Consider the following 17676-nt stretch of genomic DNA (forward strand, 5'->3'; position numbering starts at 1 on the left):
AGCTGCTGTGTGGCCGGGGGCTGCTGTGTGCCCGGAGGCTGCGACTGCTGTGTGGCCGGGGGGGCTGCTGTGGCCAGGGGCTGTGCCCGCTGTGTGCCTGGGGGCTGCAGCTGCTGTGTGGCCGGGGACTGCTTTGTGGCCAGGGGCTGTGCCTGCTGTGTGCCTGGGTACTGCAGCTGCTGTGTGGCCGGGGGCCTGCTGTGTGCCCGGAGGCTGCGACTGCTGTGTGGCTGGGTACTGCAGCTGCTGTGTGCCCGGAGGCTGCGACTGCTTTGTGGCCAGGGGCTGTGCCCGCTGTGTGCCTGGGGGCTGCGACTGCTTTGTGGCCAGGGGCTGTGCCTGCTGTGTGCCTGGGTACTGCAGCTGCTGTGTGGCTGGGGGCTGCAGTGTGCCCGGAGGCTGCGACTGCTGTGTTTCCGGGGGTCTGCTGTGTGCCCGGAGGCTGCGACTGCTATGTTTCCGGGGGCTGCTGTGTGGCCAGGGGCTGTGCCTGCTGTGTGCCTGGGTACTGCAGCTGCTGTGTGGCCAGGGGCTGTGCCCGCTGTGTGCCTGGGGGCTGCAGCTGCTGTGTGCCCAGAGGCTACGACTGCTGTGTTTCCGGGGGCCTGCCGTGTGGCCGGGGGCTGTGCCCGCTGTGTGCCTGGGTACTGCAGCTGCTGTGTGGCCGGGGGCTGTGTCTGCTGTGTGGCCAGGGGCTGTGTCCGCTGTGTGCCTGGGGGCTGCAGCTGCAGTGTTCCCGGAGGCTGCAACTGCTATGTTTCCGGGGACTGTGCCCGCTGTGTACCTGGGGGCTGCAGCTGCTGTGTGGCTGGGGACTGCTTTGTGGCCAGGGGCTGTGCCTGCTGTGTGCCTGGGTACTGCACCTGCTGTGTGGCCGGGGGCTGCAGTGTGCCCAGAGGCTGCGACTGCTGTATTTCCGGGGGTCTGCTGTGTGGCCGGGAGCTGCTGTGTGCCCGGAGGCTGCGACTGCTATGTTTCCAGGGGCTGTGCCCGCTGTGTGCCCGGGGGCTGCAGCTGCTGTGTGCCCTGGGGCTGCAGCTGCTGTGTGCCCTGGGGCTGCAGCTGCTGTGTGCCCTGGGGCTGCAGCTGCTGTGTGCCCGGGGGCTGCAGCTGCTGTGTGCCCGGGGGCTGCAGCTGCTGTGTGCCCGGGGGCTGCAGCTGCTGTGTGCCCGGGGGCTGCAGCTGCTGTGTGCCCGGGGGCTGCAGCTGCTGTGTGCCCGGGGGCTGCAGCTGCTGTGTGCCCGGGGGCTGCAGCTGCTGTGTGCCCGGGGGCTGTGCCCGCTGTGTACCTGGGGGCTGCAGCTGCTGTGTGGCTGGGGACTGCTTTGTGGCCAGGGGCTGTGCCTGCTGTGTGCCTGGGTACTGCACCGGCTGTGTGGCCGGGGGCTGCAGTGTGCCCAGAGGCTGCGACTGCTGTATTTCCGGGGGTCTGCTGTGTGGCCGGGAGCTGCTGTGTGCCCAGGGGCTGCTGTGTGCCCGGAGGCTGCGACTGCTATGTTTCCAGGGGCTGTGCCCGCTGTGTGCCTGGGGGCTGCAGCTGCTGTGTGCCTGGGGGCTGCAGCTGCTGTGTGCCCGCTGTGTGCCTGGGGGCTGCAGCTGCTGTGTGGCCGGGGACTGCTTTGTGGCCAGGGGCTGCGACTGCTGTGTTTCCGGGGGTCTGCTGTGTGGCCCGGGGGCTGCTGTGTGCCCAGGGGCTGCGACTGCTATGTTTCCGGGGGCTGCTGAGTGGCCAGGGGCTGTGCCCGCTGAGTGCCTGGGGGCTGCGATTGCTATGTTTCCGGGGGGCTGCTGTGTGGCCAGGGGCTTTGCCCGCTGTGTGGCCAGGGGCTTTGCCCGCTGTGTGGCCAGGGGCTGTGCCCGCTGTGTGCCTGGGTACTGCAGCTGCTGTGTGGCCAGGGGCTGTGCCCGCTGTGTGCCTGGGTACTGCAGCTGCTGTGTGGCCAGGGGCTGTGCCCGCTGTGTGCCTGGGTACTGCAGCTGCTGTGTGGCCAGGGGCTGTGCCCGCTGTGTGCCTGGGTACTGCAGCTGCTGTGTGGCCAGGGGCTTTGCCCGCTGTGTGCCTGGGTACTGCAGCTGCTGTGTGGCCAGGGGCTGTGCCCGCTGTGTGGCTGGGTACTGCAGCTGCTGAGTGGCCAGGGGCTGTGCCCGCTGTGTGACTGGGTACTGCAGCTGCTGAGTGGCCAGGGGCTGTGCCCGCTGTGTGCCTGGGTACTGCAGCTGCTGTGTGGCCAGGGGCTGTGCCCGCTGTGTGGCTGGGTACTGCAGCTGCTGTGTGGCCAGGGGCTGTGCCCGCTGTGTGGCTGGGTACTGCAGCTGCTGAGTGGCCAGGGGCTGTGCCCGCTGTGTGGCTGGGTACTGCAGCTGCTGAGTGGCCAGGGGCTGTGCCCGCTGTGTGGCTGGGTACTGCAGCTGCTGAGTGGCCAGGGGCTGTGCCCGCTGTGTGGCTGGGTACTGCAGCTGCTGAGTGGCCAGGGGCTGTGCCCGCTGTGTGGCTGGGTACTGCAGCTGCTGAGTGGCCAGGGGCTGTGCCCGCTGTGTGGCTGGGTACTGCAGCTGCTGAGTGGCCAGGGGCTGTGCCCGCTGTGTGGCTGGGTACTGCAGCTGCTGTGTGGCCAGGGGCTGTGCCCGCTGTGTGGCTGGGTACTGCAGCTGCTGTGTGGCCAGGGGCTGTGCCCGCTGTGTGGCTGGGTACTGCAGCTGCTGTGTGGCCAGGGGCTGTGCCCGCTGTGTGGCTGGGTACTGCAGCTGCTGAGTGGCCAGGGGCTGTGCCCGCTGTGTGGCTGGGTACTGCAGCTGCTGTGTGGCCAGGGGCTGTGCCCGTGGTGTGGCTGGGTACTGCAGCTGCTGTGTGGCCAGGGGCTGTGCCCGTGGTGTGGCTGGGTACTGCAGCTGCTGTGTGGCCAGGGGCTGTGCCCGCTGTGTGCCTGGGTACTGCAGCTGCTGTGTGGCCGGGGGCTGTGCCCGCTGTGTGCCTGGGTACTGCAGCTGCTGTGTGGCCGGGGGCTGTGCCTGCTGTGTGGCTGGGTACTGCAGCTGCTGAGTGGCCGGGGGCTGTGCCCGCTGTGTGGCTGGGTACTGCAGCTGCTGTGTGGCCGGGGGCTGTGCCCGCTGTGTGGCTGGGTACTGCAGCTGCTGTGTGGCCGGGGGCTGTGCCCGCTGTGTGGCTGGGTACTGCAGCTGCTGTGTGGCCAGGGGCTGTGCCCGCTGTGTGGCTGGGTACTGCAGCTGCTGTGTGGCCAGGGGCTGTGCCCGCTGTGTGGCTGGGTACTGCAGCTGCTGTGTGGCCAGGGGCTGTGCCCGCTGTGTGGCTGGGTACTGCAGCTGCTGAGTGGCCAGGGGCTGTGCCCGCTGTGTGGCTGGGTACTGCAGCTGCTGTGTGGCCAGGGGCTGTGCCCGCTGTGTGGCTGGGTACTGCAGCTGCTGTGTGGCCAGGGGCTGTGCCCGCTGTGTGGCTGGGTACTGCAGCTGCTGTGTGGCCAGGGGCTGTGCCCGCTGTGTGGCTGGGTACTGCAGCTGCTGAGTGGCCAGGGGCTGTGCCCGCTGTGTGGCTGGGTACTGCAGCTGCTGTGTGGCCAGGGGCTGTGCCCGCTGTGTGGCTGGGTACTGCAGCTGCTGAGTGGCCAGGGGCTGTGCCCGCTGTGTGGCTGGGTACTGCAGCTGCTGTGTGGCCAGGGGCTGTGCCCGTGGTGTGGCTGGGTACTGCAGCTGCTGTGTGGCCAGGGGCTGTGCCCGCTGTGTGGCTGGGTACTGCAGCTGCTGTGTGGCCAGGGGCTGTGCCTGCTGTGTGGCCGGTGGTTGCATCTGCGGAGTGCATGGCTGTGATATGGGGCGCAGCACATGAGGGCAGGACCTCCAGACTAGAAATAATATATGAACATGGCAGACACTGAGTCCGGGAGGAGGAACAAGAGCAATTATCTGCAATTGCGTATGGAAGATATTCTTTTTTTTGCCAGTAGGAAAGATGGCTGCTGGCTCACTTCCTGTAGTACTTACTTGCGAGTAACCGGAAGACAATGCGCACCTGCGTGTTATAAAACCAGTGCCGCTCTCCATGGCAACGTTTGTATATAACGGGCGGGGCTACGACAGAGCCAGGCATGCGTACTAAGAAATGTGAACAAAATGGCGGATGATGCTGTGGTTGCTATGAAGCCGAGGAGAGGAAGGCCGTGACTGGAGCCCAGCGAACACGGGTGATGTACAACCGCTGCGTACACGAGACTCCTGTGTGTGACCCCCCCCCCTCCTCCTCCTGTATAAGCCCCTCGTCCTCCTGTATGGGTCGCCCCCCCCCCTCCTCGTCCTCCTGTATGGGTCGATCCCCCCCCCCCCTCCTCCTGTATGGGTCGATTCCCCCCCCCCCTCCTCCTGTATGGGTCGATCCCCCCCCCCTCCTCCTGTATGGGTTGATCCCCCCCCCCCTCCTCCTGTATGGGTCGATCCCCCCCCCCCCTCCTGTATGGGTCGCCCCCCCCCCCTCCTCGTCCTCCTGTATGGGTCGCCCCCCCCCCTCCTCGTCCTCCTGTATGGGTCGCCCCCCCCCCCCTCCTCGTCCTCCTGTATGGGTCGCCCCCCCCCCCTCCTCGTCCTCCTGTATGGGTCGCCCCCCCCCCCTCCTCGTCCTCCTGTATGGGTCGGCCCCCCCCTCCTCCTGTATGGGTCGCCCCCCCTCGTCCTCCTGTATGGGTCGGCCCCCCCTCCTCCTGTATGGGTCGCCCCCCCTCCTCCTCCTGTATGGGTCGCCCCCCCCTCCTCGTCCTCCTGTATGGGTCGCCCCCCCCTCCTCGTCCTCCTGTATGGGTCGCCCCCCCCTCCTCGTCCTCCTGTATGGGTCGCCCCCCCCTCCTCGTCCTCCTGTATGGGTCGCCCCCCCCTCCTCGTCCTCCTGTATGGGTCGCCCCCCCCCCCTCCTCGTCCTCCTGTATGGGTCGCCCCCCCCCCCTCCTCGTCCTCCTGTATGGGTCGCCCCCCCCCCTCCTCGTCCTCCTGTATGGGTCGCCCCCCCCCCTCCTCGTCCTCCTGTATGGGTCGCCCCCCCCCCTCCTCGTCCTCCTGTATGGGTCGCCCCCCCCCCCCTCCTCGTCCTCCTGTATGGGTCGCCCCCCCCCTCCTCGTCCTCCTGTATGGGTCGCCCCCCCCCCTCCTCGTCGTCCTGTATGGGTCGCCCCCCCCCCTCCTCGTCGTCCTGTATGGGTCGCCCCCCCCCCTCCTCGTCGTCCTGTATGGGTCGCCCCCCCCCCCCCTCCTCGTCGTCCTGTATGGGTTGCCCCCCCCCCTCCTCGTCCTCCTGTATGGGTTGCCCCCCCCCCTCCTCGTCCTCCTGTATGGGTTGCCCCCCCCCCTCCTCGTCCTCCTGTATGGGTTGCCCCCCCCCCTCCTCGTCCTCCTGTATGGGTTGCCCCCCCTTCCTCGTCCTCCTGTATGGGTCGCCCTCCTCGTCCTCCTGCATGGGTCGCCCCCCCCCTCCTCGTCCTCCTATATAGGTCGCCCCCCCCCCTCGTCCTCCTGTATGGGTTGCCCCCCCTCCTCGTCCTCCTGTATGGGTCGCCCCCCCCTCCTCGTCCTCCTGTATGGGTCGCCCCCCCCCCTCCTCGTCCTCCTGCATGGGTCGCCCCCCCCCTCCTCGTCCTCCTGCATGGGTCGCCCCCCCCCCTCCTCGTCCTCCTATATAGGTCGCCCCCCCCCTCGTCCTCCTGTATGGGTCGCCCCCCCCCCCTCGTCCTCCTGTATAGGTCGCCCCCCCCCCTCCTCGTCCTCCTGTATGGGTCGCCCCTCCTCGTCCTGTATGGGTCGCCCCCCCCCCCCCTTCCTCGTCCTCCTATACAGGTCGCCCCCCCCTCCTCGTCCTCCTGTATAGGTCGCCCCCCCTCCTCGTCCTCCTGTATAGGTCGCCCCCCCCTCCTCGTCCTCCTGTATAGGTCGACCTCCCCCCCCCCCTCCTCGTCCTCCTATATAGGTCGCCCCCCCTCCTCGTCCTCCTGTATGGGTCGACCTCCCCCCCCCCCCCCTCCTCGTCCTCCTGTATAGGTCGCCCCCCCTCCTCGTCCTCCTGTATAGGATGCCCCCCTCCAGTACATGACACAGACCCTCCTTCGCTGTATAACCTCTGACTTGTCTCACAGGCCGCAGAGATGTAAGGGGAGAGTGGCCCCCAGACCTGCTGCTGACAATGAGGTAGGACCCCAGTCCCTGTGAGCACCAGCTTCTGTCCTCCTCCCTCATGAGCGGTGCCGCACCCTTATCTGTGCCCCTCCCTGTCTCCCGCAGGGTCCCTCTCTCTACCAGATCTGCGATGCCCCAGGCCGCTGAGTCCAGATTTGCGCGGAGTCGTCCCTCGGCCGCCGTCTCTTCGCAGTCTGCTATACCTGCCCGGGCGATCACCTCGCTTAGGACCGTCGGCCAAGAGCGCTGCTCCCCCTGCGCCACGCTACCCCGCAATGGCAGCACTGCTCCCAAACTGCGTCCGCTGCCCCCTCCCCCTGTCCGGGAGGAGAGGTGTAAGCCAGAGCGTGGACGCAGCAACCAGCGGGCAGAGGCCATCGGCAAGAAGGGACCACTGAAAGCCAATCACCTGATCAAAGTCACTGCTGCAGCCCCAGCTGCCATCAATTCGCCTACGACGTCCCCGCGCCCGGCCATCGGGGGGCTCTCCAGGTCTAAATCCGTCAGCCACCCAGACCTGAGAGAGAAGACTGAGAGCAGCAGCAGCAGCAAGAGTCCGGCTAGAGAGAGGAGTTCTTCCACCAGCCGGAAACCGCCACTGGACAGCGCCGTGCTGAGGAGGAGCAGCTCCCTGCAGCGAGGCGGCGCGCTGCCCAGCCTGGAGAGGCAATGTATCACCCCAAAGAGACCCCCGAACGACTTCAAGACCCCTGATGTCAAGATCCAAGAGACGCCGACCCCCTCTCTGGTGAGTATCCTACCCACTGTGACTGTACCCACAAACCATGGTACTCCACTATGCTTTGTACACTGCACACCATGTGTGGCTCATCACTATCTCCTGGTACACTGTCATGCCTCCTTCTGCCGTTACCATGTACCTGCTGCCAAGGTCGCCCCGTGTGCGGCAGCGTGCGCCCCTCCCCCCAGCTAATTAATCCCTAGGAGATGAGCCATGAGGCACCTTGAATCGTCAGCCACTATCCGGATAAGGCAGCCACGCCTGCGCTCCTCTAATCCCCTCACAGGCTGCTGACAGCGGGCACTGCAGGCTGGCACCTGCACCATGCCCGGGCTGCAGAGACAGGGGCTGGTGGAGCTCCCGCAGAAGCTGCAGCTCATCTTGGCTGACCGAAAGCAGGTGGACATCTCCGAGTCTGTGGTCCATACGGCCATGATGGGGCTTTTACTGATGACCAGCGAGGTAACGGGGGCGCTGCCTGTCCTGGCATGGTCATCACTCTTGCCTGTACTGACCCCGCTGCCTCTTCTCTCCTCAGCCGACTCCTGTCCTTGGCTCTGGACACGTTGGACTGCGCAATCTAGGCAATACGGTGAGTGAGCAGTTTGTGTTATGAGTGGGACTACAAATCCCAGCATGTCTCAGCTGTTCTGCACCCACATCAATGCTACATGCAGGATGTTACACAACTCTGATCTAGACTGTATCGGAGCAGCTGACTGACAGCTCACTGTGGGGGGGGGGGTCTTGACTCCAGCTCCTGGGGGCTGCAGTAGTTTATATTTGTATTACAGTCCGGTGACCCTTTCCCTTTAATTGACTGTTGGATACACCCAGCTGTATCTGAGCCGCCATGTCTGTTTCCCACAGTGTTTCCTGAATGCCGTCCTCCAGTGTCTCAGCAGCACGCGACAGTTCCGCGACTACGTCCTGCACCAAGAGTACCGTCACGAGCAGCCAGCAAGCAGCAGGACATCTCAGGAACTCACCGAGGGTATGACCCCAATGCAAAGCCCCTCCCCCAGCGTATAATACCCAGAGCTGTGGAGTCGGTCTTTTTTGGTGAACTCAGTGTAAAATGGACCGACTCCTAAAATATATAATACATTAGGTACAGTAGTACAATGCAGCATGTGATGTAAATGTACTCGTAAGAATCTGGGAAAGTTGTGAAATGTCCTATAAATGTCTGTTGTGTTCCTGATCTAAGGATCTCGGCTTTTAGTTGAGCGGAATCTTTGCTGCACTTTATGTACATGCTCAGTAGTGAGGCCGGGCTGTGGAGATGTAGATGAGATGAATCTGTGCTGCACTTTATGCACATGCTCAGTAGTGACCAGTGCTGTGGGGTCATAGATATGATGAATCTGTGCTGCACTTTATGCACATGCTCAGTAGTGACCAGTGCTGTGGAGTCGCAGGTGAGATGAATCTGTGCTGCACTTTATGCACATGCTCAGTAGTGACCAGTGCTGTGGAGTCGCAGGTGAGATGAATCTGTGCTGCACTTTATGTACATGCTCAGTAGTGACCAGTGCTGTGGGGTCATAGATATGATGAATCTGTGCTGCACTTTATGCACATGCTCAGTAGTGACCAGTGCTGTGGAGTCGCAGGTGAGATGAATCTGTGCTGCACTTTATGTACATGCTCAGTAGTGACCAGTGCTGTGGGGACATAGATGAGATGAATCTGTGCTGCCCTTTATGTACATGCTCAGTAGTGACCAGTGCTGTGGAGTCAGACGAGATGAATCTGTGCTGCACTTTATGTACATGCTCAGTAGTGACCAGTGCTGTGTAGATGAGATGAATCTGTGCTGCACTTTATGTACATGCTCAGTAGTGACCAGAGCTGTGGAGTCATAGATGAGATGAATCTGTGCTGCACTTTATGTACATGCTCAGTAGTGACGCCGGGCTGTGGGGTCATAGATATGATGAATCTGTGCTGCACTTTATGTACATGCTCAGTAGTGAGGCAGGGCTGTGGGGTCATAGATATGATGAATCTGTGCTGCACTTTATGTACATGCTCAGTAGTGAGGCAGGGCTGTGGAGATGTAGATGAGATGACTCTGTGCTGCACTTTATGTACATGCTCAGTAGTGAGGCAGGGCTGTGGGGTCATAGATATGATGAATCTGTGCTGCACTTTATGCACATGCTCAGTAGTGACCAGTGCTGTGGAGTCGCAGGTGAGATGAATCTGTGCTGCACTTTATGCACATGCTCAGTAGTGACCAGTGCTGTGGAGTCATAGACGAGATGAATTTGTGCTGCACTTTATGTACATGCTCAGTAGTGACCAGTGCTGTGTAGATGAGATGAATCTGTGCTGCACTTTATGTACATGCTCAGTAGTGACCAGAGCTGTGGAGTCATAGATGAGATGAATCTGTGCTGCACTTTATGTACATGCTCAGTAGTGAGGCCGGGCTGTGGGGTCATAGATATGATGAATCTGTGCTGCACTTTATGTACATGCTCAGTAGTGAGGCAGGGCTGTGGAGATGTAGATGAGATGACTCTGTGCTGCACTTTATGTACATGCTCAGTAGTGAGGCAGGGCTGTGGGGTCATAGATATGATGAATCTGTGCTGCACTTTATGCACATGCTCAGTAGTGACCAGTGCTTTGGAGTCGCAGGTGAGATGAATCTGTGCTGCACTTTATGCACATGCTCAGTAGTGACCAGTGCTGTGGAGTCATAGACGAGATGAATTTGTGCTGCACTTTATGTACATGCTCAGTAGTGACCAGTGCTGTGTAGATGAGATGAATCTGTGCTGCACTTTATGTACATGCTCAGTAGTGACCAGAGCTGTGGAGTCATAGATGAGATGAATCTGTGCTGCACTTTATGTACATGCTCAGTAGTGAGGCCGGGCTGTGGGGTCATAGATATGATGAATCTGTGCTGCACTTTATGTACATGCTCAGTAGTGAGGCAGGGCTGTGGGGTCATAGATATGATGAATCTGTGCTGCACTTTATGTACATGCTCAGTAGTGAGGCAGGGCTGTGGAGATGTAGATGAGATGACTCTTGTGCTGCACTTTATGTACATGCTCAGTAGTGAGGCAGGGCTGTGGAGATGTAGATGAGATGACTCTGTGCTGCACTTTATGTACATGCTCAGTAGTGAGGCAGGGCTGTGGGGTCATAGATATGATGAATCTGTGCTGCACTTTATGCACATGCTCAGTAGTGACCAGTGCTGTGGAGTCGCAGGTGAGATGAATCTGTGCTGCACTTTATGCACATGCTCAGTAGTGACCAGTGCTGTGGAGTCATAGACGAGATGAATTTGTGCTGCACTTTATGTACATGCTCAGTAGTGACCAGTGCTGTGTAGATGAGATGAATCTGTGCTGCACTTTATGTACATGCTCAGTAGTGACCAGAGCTGTGGAGTCATAGATGAGATGAATCTGTGCTGCACTTTATGTACATGCTCAGTAGTGAGGCCGGGCTGTGGGGTCATAGATATGATGAATCTGTGCTGCACTTTATGTACATGCTCAGTAGTGAGGCAGGGCTGTGGGGTCATAGATATGATGAATCTGTGCTGCACTTTATGTACATGCTCAGTAGTGAGGCAGGGCTGTGGAGATGTAGATGAGATGACTCTGTGCTGCACTTTATGTACATGCTCAGTAGTGAGGCAGGGCTGTGGGGTCATAGATATGATGAATCTGTGCTGCACTTTATGCACATGCTCAGTAGTGACCAGTGCTGTGGAGTCGCAGGTGAGATGAATCTGTGCTGCACTTTATGCACATGCTCAGTAGTGACCAGTGCTGTGGAGTCATAGACGAGATGAATTTGTGCTGCACTTCATGTACATGCTCAGTAGTGACCAGTGCTGTGGAGTCATAGACGAGATGAATCTGTGCTGCACTTCATGTACATGCTCAGTAGTGACCAGTGCTGTGTAGATGAGATGAATCTGTGCTGCACTTTATGTACATGCTCAGTAGTGAGGCAGGGCTGTGGGGTCGTAGATGAGATGAATCTGTGCTGCACTTTATGTACATGCTCAGTAGTGACCAGTGCTGTGGAGCTGTAGATGAGATGAATCTGTGCTGCACTTTATGTATATGTTCAGTAGTGACCAGTGCTGTGGGGTCGTATATGAGATGAATCTGTGCTGCACTTTATGTACATGCTCAGTAGTGAGGCAGGGCTGTGGAGATGTAGATGAGATGACTCTGTGCTGCACTTTATGTACATGCTCAGTAGTGAGGCAGGGCTGTGGGGTCATAGATATGATGAATCTGTGCTGCACTTTATGCACATGCTCAGTAGTGACCAGTGCTGTGGAGTCGCAGGTGAGATGAATCTGTGCTGCACTTTATGCACATGCTCAGTAGTGACCAGTGCTGTGGAGTCATAGACGAGATGAATTTGTGCTGCACTTTATGTACATGCTCAGTAGTGACCAGTGCTGTGGAGTCATAGACGAGATGAATCTGTGCTGCACTTCATGTACATGCTCAGTAGTGACCAGTGCTGTGTAGATGAGATGAATCTGTGCTGCACTTTATGTACATGCTCAGTAGTGAGGCAGGGCTGTGGGGTCGTAGATGAGATGAATCTGTGCTGCACTTTATGTACATGCTCAGTAGTGACCAGTGCTGTGGAGCTGTAGATGAGATGAATCTGTGCTGCACTTTATGTATATGTTCAGTAGTGACCAGTGCTGTGGGGTCGTATATGAGATGAATCTGTGCTGCACTTTATGTACATGCTTAGTAGTGAGGCCGGGCTGAGGGGTCGTAGATGAGATGAATCTGTGCTGCACTTTATGTACATGCTCAGTAGTGACCAGGGCTGTGGAGTCATACAGTTGTGGCCAAAAGTATTGACACCCCTGCAATTCTGTCAGATAATACTCAGTTTCTTCCTGAAAATGATTGCAATGACAAATTCTTTGGTATTATTATCTTCATTTAATTTGTCTTAAATGAAAAAACACAAAAGAGAATGAAGCAAAAAGCAAAACATTGATCATTTCACACAAAACTCCAAAAATGGGCCAGACAAAAGTATTGGCACCCTCAGCCTAATACTTGGTTACACAACCTTTAGCCAAAATAACTGCAACCAACCGCTTCCGGTAACCATCAATGAGTTTCTTACAATGCTCTGCTGGAATTTTAGACCATTCTTCTATGGCAAACTGCTCCAGGTCCCTGATATTTGAAGGGTGCCTTCTCCAAACTGCCATTTTTAGATCCCTGCACAGGTGTTCTATGGGATTCAGGTCTGGACTCATTGCTGGCCACCTTAGAAGTCTCCAGTGCTTTCTCTCAGACCATTTTCTAGTGCTTTTTGAAGTGTGTTTTTGGTCATTGTCCTGCTGGAAGACCCATGACCTCTGAGGGAGACCCGGCTTTCTCACACTGGGCCCTACATCATGCTGCAAAATTTGTTGGTGGTCTTCTGACTTCATAATGCCATGCACACAGTCAAGCAGTCCAGTGCCAGAGGCAGCAAAGCAACCCCAAAACATCAGGGAACCTCCGCCATGTTTGACTGTAGGGACCGTGTTCTTTTCTTTGAATGACTCTTTTTTTTCTCCTGTAAACTCTATGTTGATGCCTTTGCCCAAAAAGCTCTCCTTTTGTCTTATCTGACCAGAGAATATTCTTCCAAAACGTTTTAGGCTTTTTCAGGTAAGTTTTGGCAAACTCCAGCCTGGCTTTTTTACGTCTCGGGGTAAGAAGTGGGGTCTTCCTGGGTCTCCTATGATACAGTCCCTTTTCATTCAGACGTCGACGGATAGTACGGGTTGACACCGTTGTACCCTCGGACTGCAGAGCAGCTTGAACTTGTTTGGATGTTAGTCGAGGTTCTTTATCCAACATCCGCACAATCTTGCGTTGAAATCTCTTGTCAATTTTTCTTTTCCGTCCACATCTAGGGAGGTCAGCCACAGTGCCATGGACTTTAAACTTCTTTATGACACTGCGCACGGTAGACACAGGAACATTCAGGTCTTTGGAGATGAACTTGTAGCCTTGAGATTGCTCATGCTTCCTCACAATTTGGTTTCTCAAGTCCTCAGACAGTTCTTTGGTCTTCTTTCTTTTCTCCATGCTCAATGTGGTACACACAAGGACACAGGACAGAGGTTGAGTCAACTTTAATCCATGTCAACTGGCTGCAAGTGTGATTTAGTTATTGCCAACACCTGTTAGGTGCCACAGGTAAGTTACAGGTGCTGTTAATTACACAAATTAGAGAAGCATCACATGATTTTTCGAACAGTGCCAATACTTTTGTCTTTTTTATGTTTGGTGTGGAATTATATCCAATTTGGCTTTAGGACAATTCTTTTTGTGTTTTTTCATTTAAGACAAATTAAATGAAAATAATACCACAGAATTTGTGTTTGCAATCATTTTCAGGAAGAAACTGAATATTATCTGACAGAATTGCAGGGGTGTCAATACTTTTGGCCACAACTGTAGATGAGATGAATCTGTGCTGCACTTTATAGACATGCTCAGTAGTGGGGCAGGTCTGTGGGGTCGGGAGTCAGGAAAACTGAGGGGTCGGGGGTTAGCTTACGAAGTCCACAGCCCTGATAACACCACCCCTAGGTGGCGCTGATGTCACCTTTCACTTTTGCTTTTAGCCTTTGCTGATGTCATCGCATCATTATGGAGCCCCGATGCCCCAGACGCCGCAAACCCAGCGCGACTACGAGCCATATTCCAGAAATACGTCCCGTCCTTCACAGGGTACAGGTAAGAGCGGCATCCTGTAATGTAATTCTCAGGTGATGTCACCGCTGTTCGCAGTGATGCCACTGGTCGTGTCTCCTCAGTCAGCAGGATGCTCAGGAATTTCTGAAGTTCTTCATGGACAGAATTCACACAGAAATCAACAAGAAGTGCAGGAGAACTCCCAGCATCCTCTCTGATATTAAGCGTCCCATGTCTGTGGAGCCCGAGGACTTTCTCAGGTAAGGGGGATCTCTGTATTTCAGGGGTCCATGGGGTAGGTCTGTCTGTATTTTAAGGTTCCATGGGGCAGAGCTCTCTGTATTTTAGGGCGTGGCAGTCTGTTTCAAGGTGGGGTGGGACGGTCTCTGTTTCGACGTGTGGGGGCTGGTCGGTTTGTGTTTCTGGGTAGTGCGGAGCAATCTGTGTTTTGGGGTAGTGTCAGGGCATGGCTGTCTTTGTGGCTTGCAATAGGGTGTGGGGCGTCTGTTTCAAGGAAGTCCAGAGCCAGTGCAATCTGTTTTGGGGTACTGCAGGGGGCAGGGCAGTCTGTTTTTGGTGTACTTCGGGGGCATGGCAGTCTCTATTTTGGGGCACTTCGGGGGCAGAGCAGACTCTTTTTGGATATTGTAGGGTGGTGCAGTCTGTTTTGAGGTACTGCAGGGTTATCAGTCTGTGTCTTTAGGTACTGCGTGGGAAGGGTATTCTCAGTGTTTTGAGGTACTGCGGGGGAGGGTCTGTCTCTGTCGCTTGTGATAATGCGGGAGCAGGGCAGTGCAGTCTGTTTCGGCGTACTGCAGAAGGCGGAGCAGTCTCTGTGTTTTAGGGATACTGCAGGGGCATCTCTGTGTTTTGGTGTACTGTGGAGGCAGGGCCATATCTGTGTTTTGGAGTACTGCTGGAGCTGGGAAGTCTGTGTTTTGGGGTACTCTGGGGCAGTCTGTGTTTTCTACTACTGTTGAAGCAGGGTAGTCTCTGTTTTGGAGTACTGCGGGGGCAGGGCAGTCTCTTTCGGAGTAGTGCAGGGCAGTCTGTGTTTTGTGGTACTGTGGGAGCTGGCAGTCTCTGTTTTGGAGTACTACGGGGCAGTCTCTGTTTTGGAGTACTACGGGGCAGTCTGTGTTTGGGGGTACTGCGGGGGCGTGGCAGTCTTTCTTTGGGGGTACTGCGGGGGTGGGGCAATCTCTATTTTGTGGTACTGTGGGAGCGGGGCAGTCTGTGTTTGGGGGTACTGCGGGAGCGGGGCAGTCTGTGTTTTGTGATACTCCGGGGGCGGGGCTCTGTACTGCGAGGCGGTCTCTTACTTGTAGCTCCCTTTTTCTTAGTGATGATGAACGAGCTAATCAGATGTGGAAGAAATACCTGGAGCGCGAGGACAGTAAAGTGGTCGGTAAGTCACTGATCAGGTTGTCAGGGGGAGCTGCATTCTTAACTTGTTGTCAGGTTACAACATGTCTTGCACTCCATTCACAGCCAAAGCTGCTTAACGATTTTCATAAGTATAACAGTTGTGATTGCAGCTGTGGAGGTGAGTGGAGTGATGTGTACAGCTGATCAGTTGGATCTCTTCTTGGTTGCACTGCTGCAGAATCTGGATTACAAGTCCCAGCATGCCTCTCTGACTGGCTGACTCTTGCTGCTTCCTCTGTAGATCTCTTCGTGGGCCAGCTAAAGAGCTGCCTAAAGTGCCAGTCCTGTGGCTACCGCTCGCCAACCTTTGAGGTGTTCTGCGATCTGTCCCTTCCCATCCCCAAGGTGAGAAAGAGCCCAAGCCCACGCCTTACAGAGTGGGTCAGAGCCAGGCAGGTCTCTTGCTACCCCTCTGGCAGTGGGCTGTGCATTATTACGCCTCCTCGAGGCTGTCCCATGTCTTGGAGCTGCAGCTCTTCTGTCCAAGATAGGACTGCTGGCAATGTCTGTGCCATTACATAGGACTGCGGGTGACATCAATAGTGTTACACAGGACTGGTTGGGTGTTGTGCCTCAGCTCTGCTAATTCTTTGCTATGATCAGCGTGGTGTTAACTGCTTGTTCCTGTCTTCTTTCTGCAGAAAGGCCTCAGCGGGGGGAAGGTCTCCCTCCTGGACTGCCTCACCCTCTTCACCAAGGAGGAGGAGCTGAATTCAGAGAATGCCCCGGTAATGGCGCGGATGCTGCGTACACATAACTGGGCCGGTGCTGTCACGTAATAATCATATAATGGTCTCTAACAGGTCTGTGACCGCTGCCGGCAAAGGACAAAAAGCACAAAGAAGCTAAGCGTTCAGCGCTTCCCCCGCGTCCTTGTCCTACGTATCCTTCACACGTGCAGTTGAGGGTGCTGCTCGCCTCTGCTTATATAGAGCGCTACCTACTGACAGCACCAGCCTGTTTATCTCTGCCGCCATATTTCTTTCCCTTAACCATTTGCCCCCCAGACCTGAACAGATTCTCCACCACGCGGTTCTCCATCAAGAAGTGCTCCGTGTTTGTGGATTTCCCGCTGCACAGACTCAACCTCAAGGAATTCGCTAGTGAGATAGCTGGTACGGGGGGAGGGGCGGGATCTGGACTCCTACTTGTGGGATAACCCGCTAATCCCTCCTCGTCAGGATCCTCAGTCTTAGTGTTAGGTCTCATGTCCGGATTAGTATTATTAAGTGAAGTTCCATGACCGCGCAGATTACTGAAGAAAGTCACCTGCAGCCGCCTGAGTCTGAGAGGAGCTAGGAGCTGCCTATGTGTGTGATCATACCATAGGACTAGTCTGTATGGCCCAGGGTGATGCAGGAGTTAATGTCCTCTTACCCAGGGCTCTGGCGTGGCGGAGTGGTAATCGCCCGGAGCTCTGGCGTGGCGGAGTGGTAATCGCCCGGAGCTCTGGCGTGGCGGAGTGGTAATCGCCCGGAGCTCTGGCGTGGCGGAGTGGTAATCGCCCGGAGCTCTGGCGTGGCGGAGTGGTAATCGCCCGGAGCTCTGGCGTGGCGGAGTGGTAATCGCCCGGAGCTCTGGCGTGGCGGAGTGGTAATCGCCCGGAGCTCTGGGCTCTGGCGTGGCGGAGGAAGGGGTTACCCTCTGTACTAGTTTTGCATAGGAAGACAACACCTGGAATATTGACCCTGTGCCAGCGGAGCTTGCACTCCTATGTTGATGCTGTGCTGACTTCACATTATTTTGCAGGGAGTCCTGTATACAACCTGTATGCTCTGTGCAATCACTCGGGCAGCGTGCATTATGGACACTACACAGCCTACTGTAAGGATCAGTCCGGATGGTTCGCCTACAATGACTCCCGGTCAGTCTTGTCTCCTCTTCTTCCATCTTTAGCCACCTGTCAGACCCCCGGGGTAACGTCTCATTCTCTTCCGCAGAGTGAGTCCCATCAGCGAGGGTCAGGTGCAGTCCAGCGAGGCGTACGTCCTGTTCTACGAGCTTGAAGACTCTAGCCTAAAGAAGTGAGAAGCTCCTCGGGGGCAGGGCTATAATGTCAGCTGACAGGTCAATAAACAAATGGGATTGGCTGCTGCTCTCCATTTGATAGAAGCAATAAAGACTCAGTCACACAAAGACTGGAGACTGTAATGTGGACTTTTTGTGGGACCATGTGGGTGTGTGTAGCCTTCAGGTCAGGACTGATTGTACCTCCCCTGTGGAACCACAAGTCCGAGCCAAGGCGGTAATAGCTTTACTGTTTACAAGGATTGGAGCCAAAATAGAGCAACTGCACCTTTAAAACCAACATGGCTGCCATTACCGCTCACACCCAGCTTTCCCAAAGCCCGGAATAGCAACCAGTATGGCTGCACCAAGGTATGCCGCTGGCAGCTTTGCTTTTTACAGGAGCGTGGAAAAGCTCGATGAGCCCTGAAATTGGCATGCTGTCTCCCAGCTCTCCTAGGATCAGAAAAGAAGAGGATGACTCAAGGACTGGTACATAATGGGGGGACTGGTACATACTGTGAGGGCGATACCTCAGTCCCAAGGTATGTGTGGCCGCGTCCATCTCTGTGCCCCCCCCACATGACGCGTGCACCCGTTTGTCATCCCCTAACTATA

At 56.7% G+C, this 17676-nt stretch overlaps 1 protein-coding gene across 2 annotated transcripts; it reads left to right on the forward strand.

Annotated features, from left to right (window-relative positions):
- Positions 1-4052: 4052 nt before the first annotated feature.
- USP21 (ubiquitin specific peptidase 21) lies at positions 4053-17189 on the forward strand. Of its 2 annotated transcripts, none has more exons than XM_073566893.1 (14): positions 4053-4196; positions 6126-6177; positions 6271-6913; positions 7446-7499; positions 7778-7901; positions 13554-13665; positions 13746-13883; positions 14967-15031; positions 15293-15396; positions 15693-15779; positions 15855-15933; positions 16059-16154; positions 16801-16915; positions 16992-17189. In XM_073566893.1, the coding sequence occupies exons 2-14, from the start codon at positions 6173-6175 to the stop codon at positions 17077-17079; spliced, it is 1710 nt and encodes a 569-aa protein (XP_073422994.1). In that variant the 5' UTR covers positions 4053-4196; positions 6126-6172; the 3' UTR covers positions 17080-17189. The 2 variants fall into 2 exon arrangements, with proteins under 2 accessions (XP_073422994.1, XP_073422993.1); XM_073566892.1 differs by having other exon boundaries at positions 4057-4196; positions 16059-16166.
- The last annotated feature ends 487 nt before the right edge of the window (positions 17190-17676 follow it).

The sequence above is a fragment of the Dendrobates tinctorius genome, unplaced genomic scaffold (genome assembly GCF_039654945.1).
Source record: "Dendrobates tinctorius isolate UK_male_01 unplaced genomic scaffold, ASM3965494v1 ptg000019l, whole genome shotgun sequence".
NCBI classification, from domain to species: Eukaryota; Metazoa; Chordata; class Amphibia; order Anura; family Dendrobatidae; genus Dendrobates; species Dendrobates tinctorius.

Coding starts and splice junctions, on each gene's coding strand:
- USP21 (XM_073566892.1), top strand. Junction 16,167..16,800: donor ATTCGCTAGTGAGATAGCTG/GTACGGGGGGAG, acceptor ATTATTTTGCAG/GGAGTCCTGTATACAACCTG. Junction 16,916..16,991: donor TTCGCCTACAATGACTCCCG/GTCAGTCTTGTC, acceptor TCTCTTCCGCAG/AGTGAGTCCCATCAGCGAGG.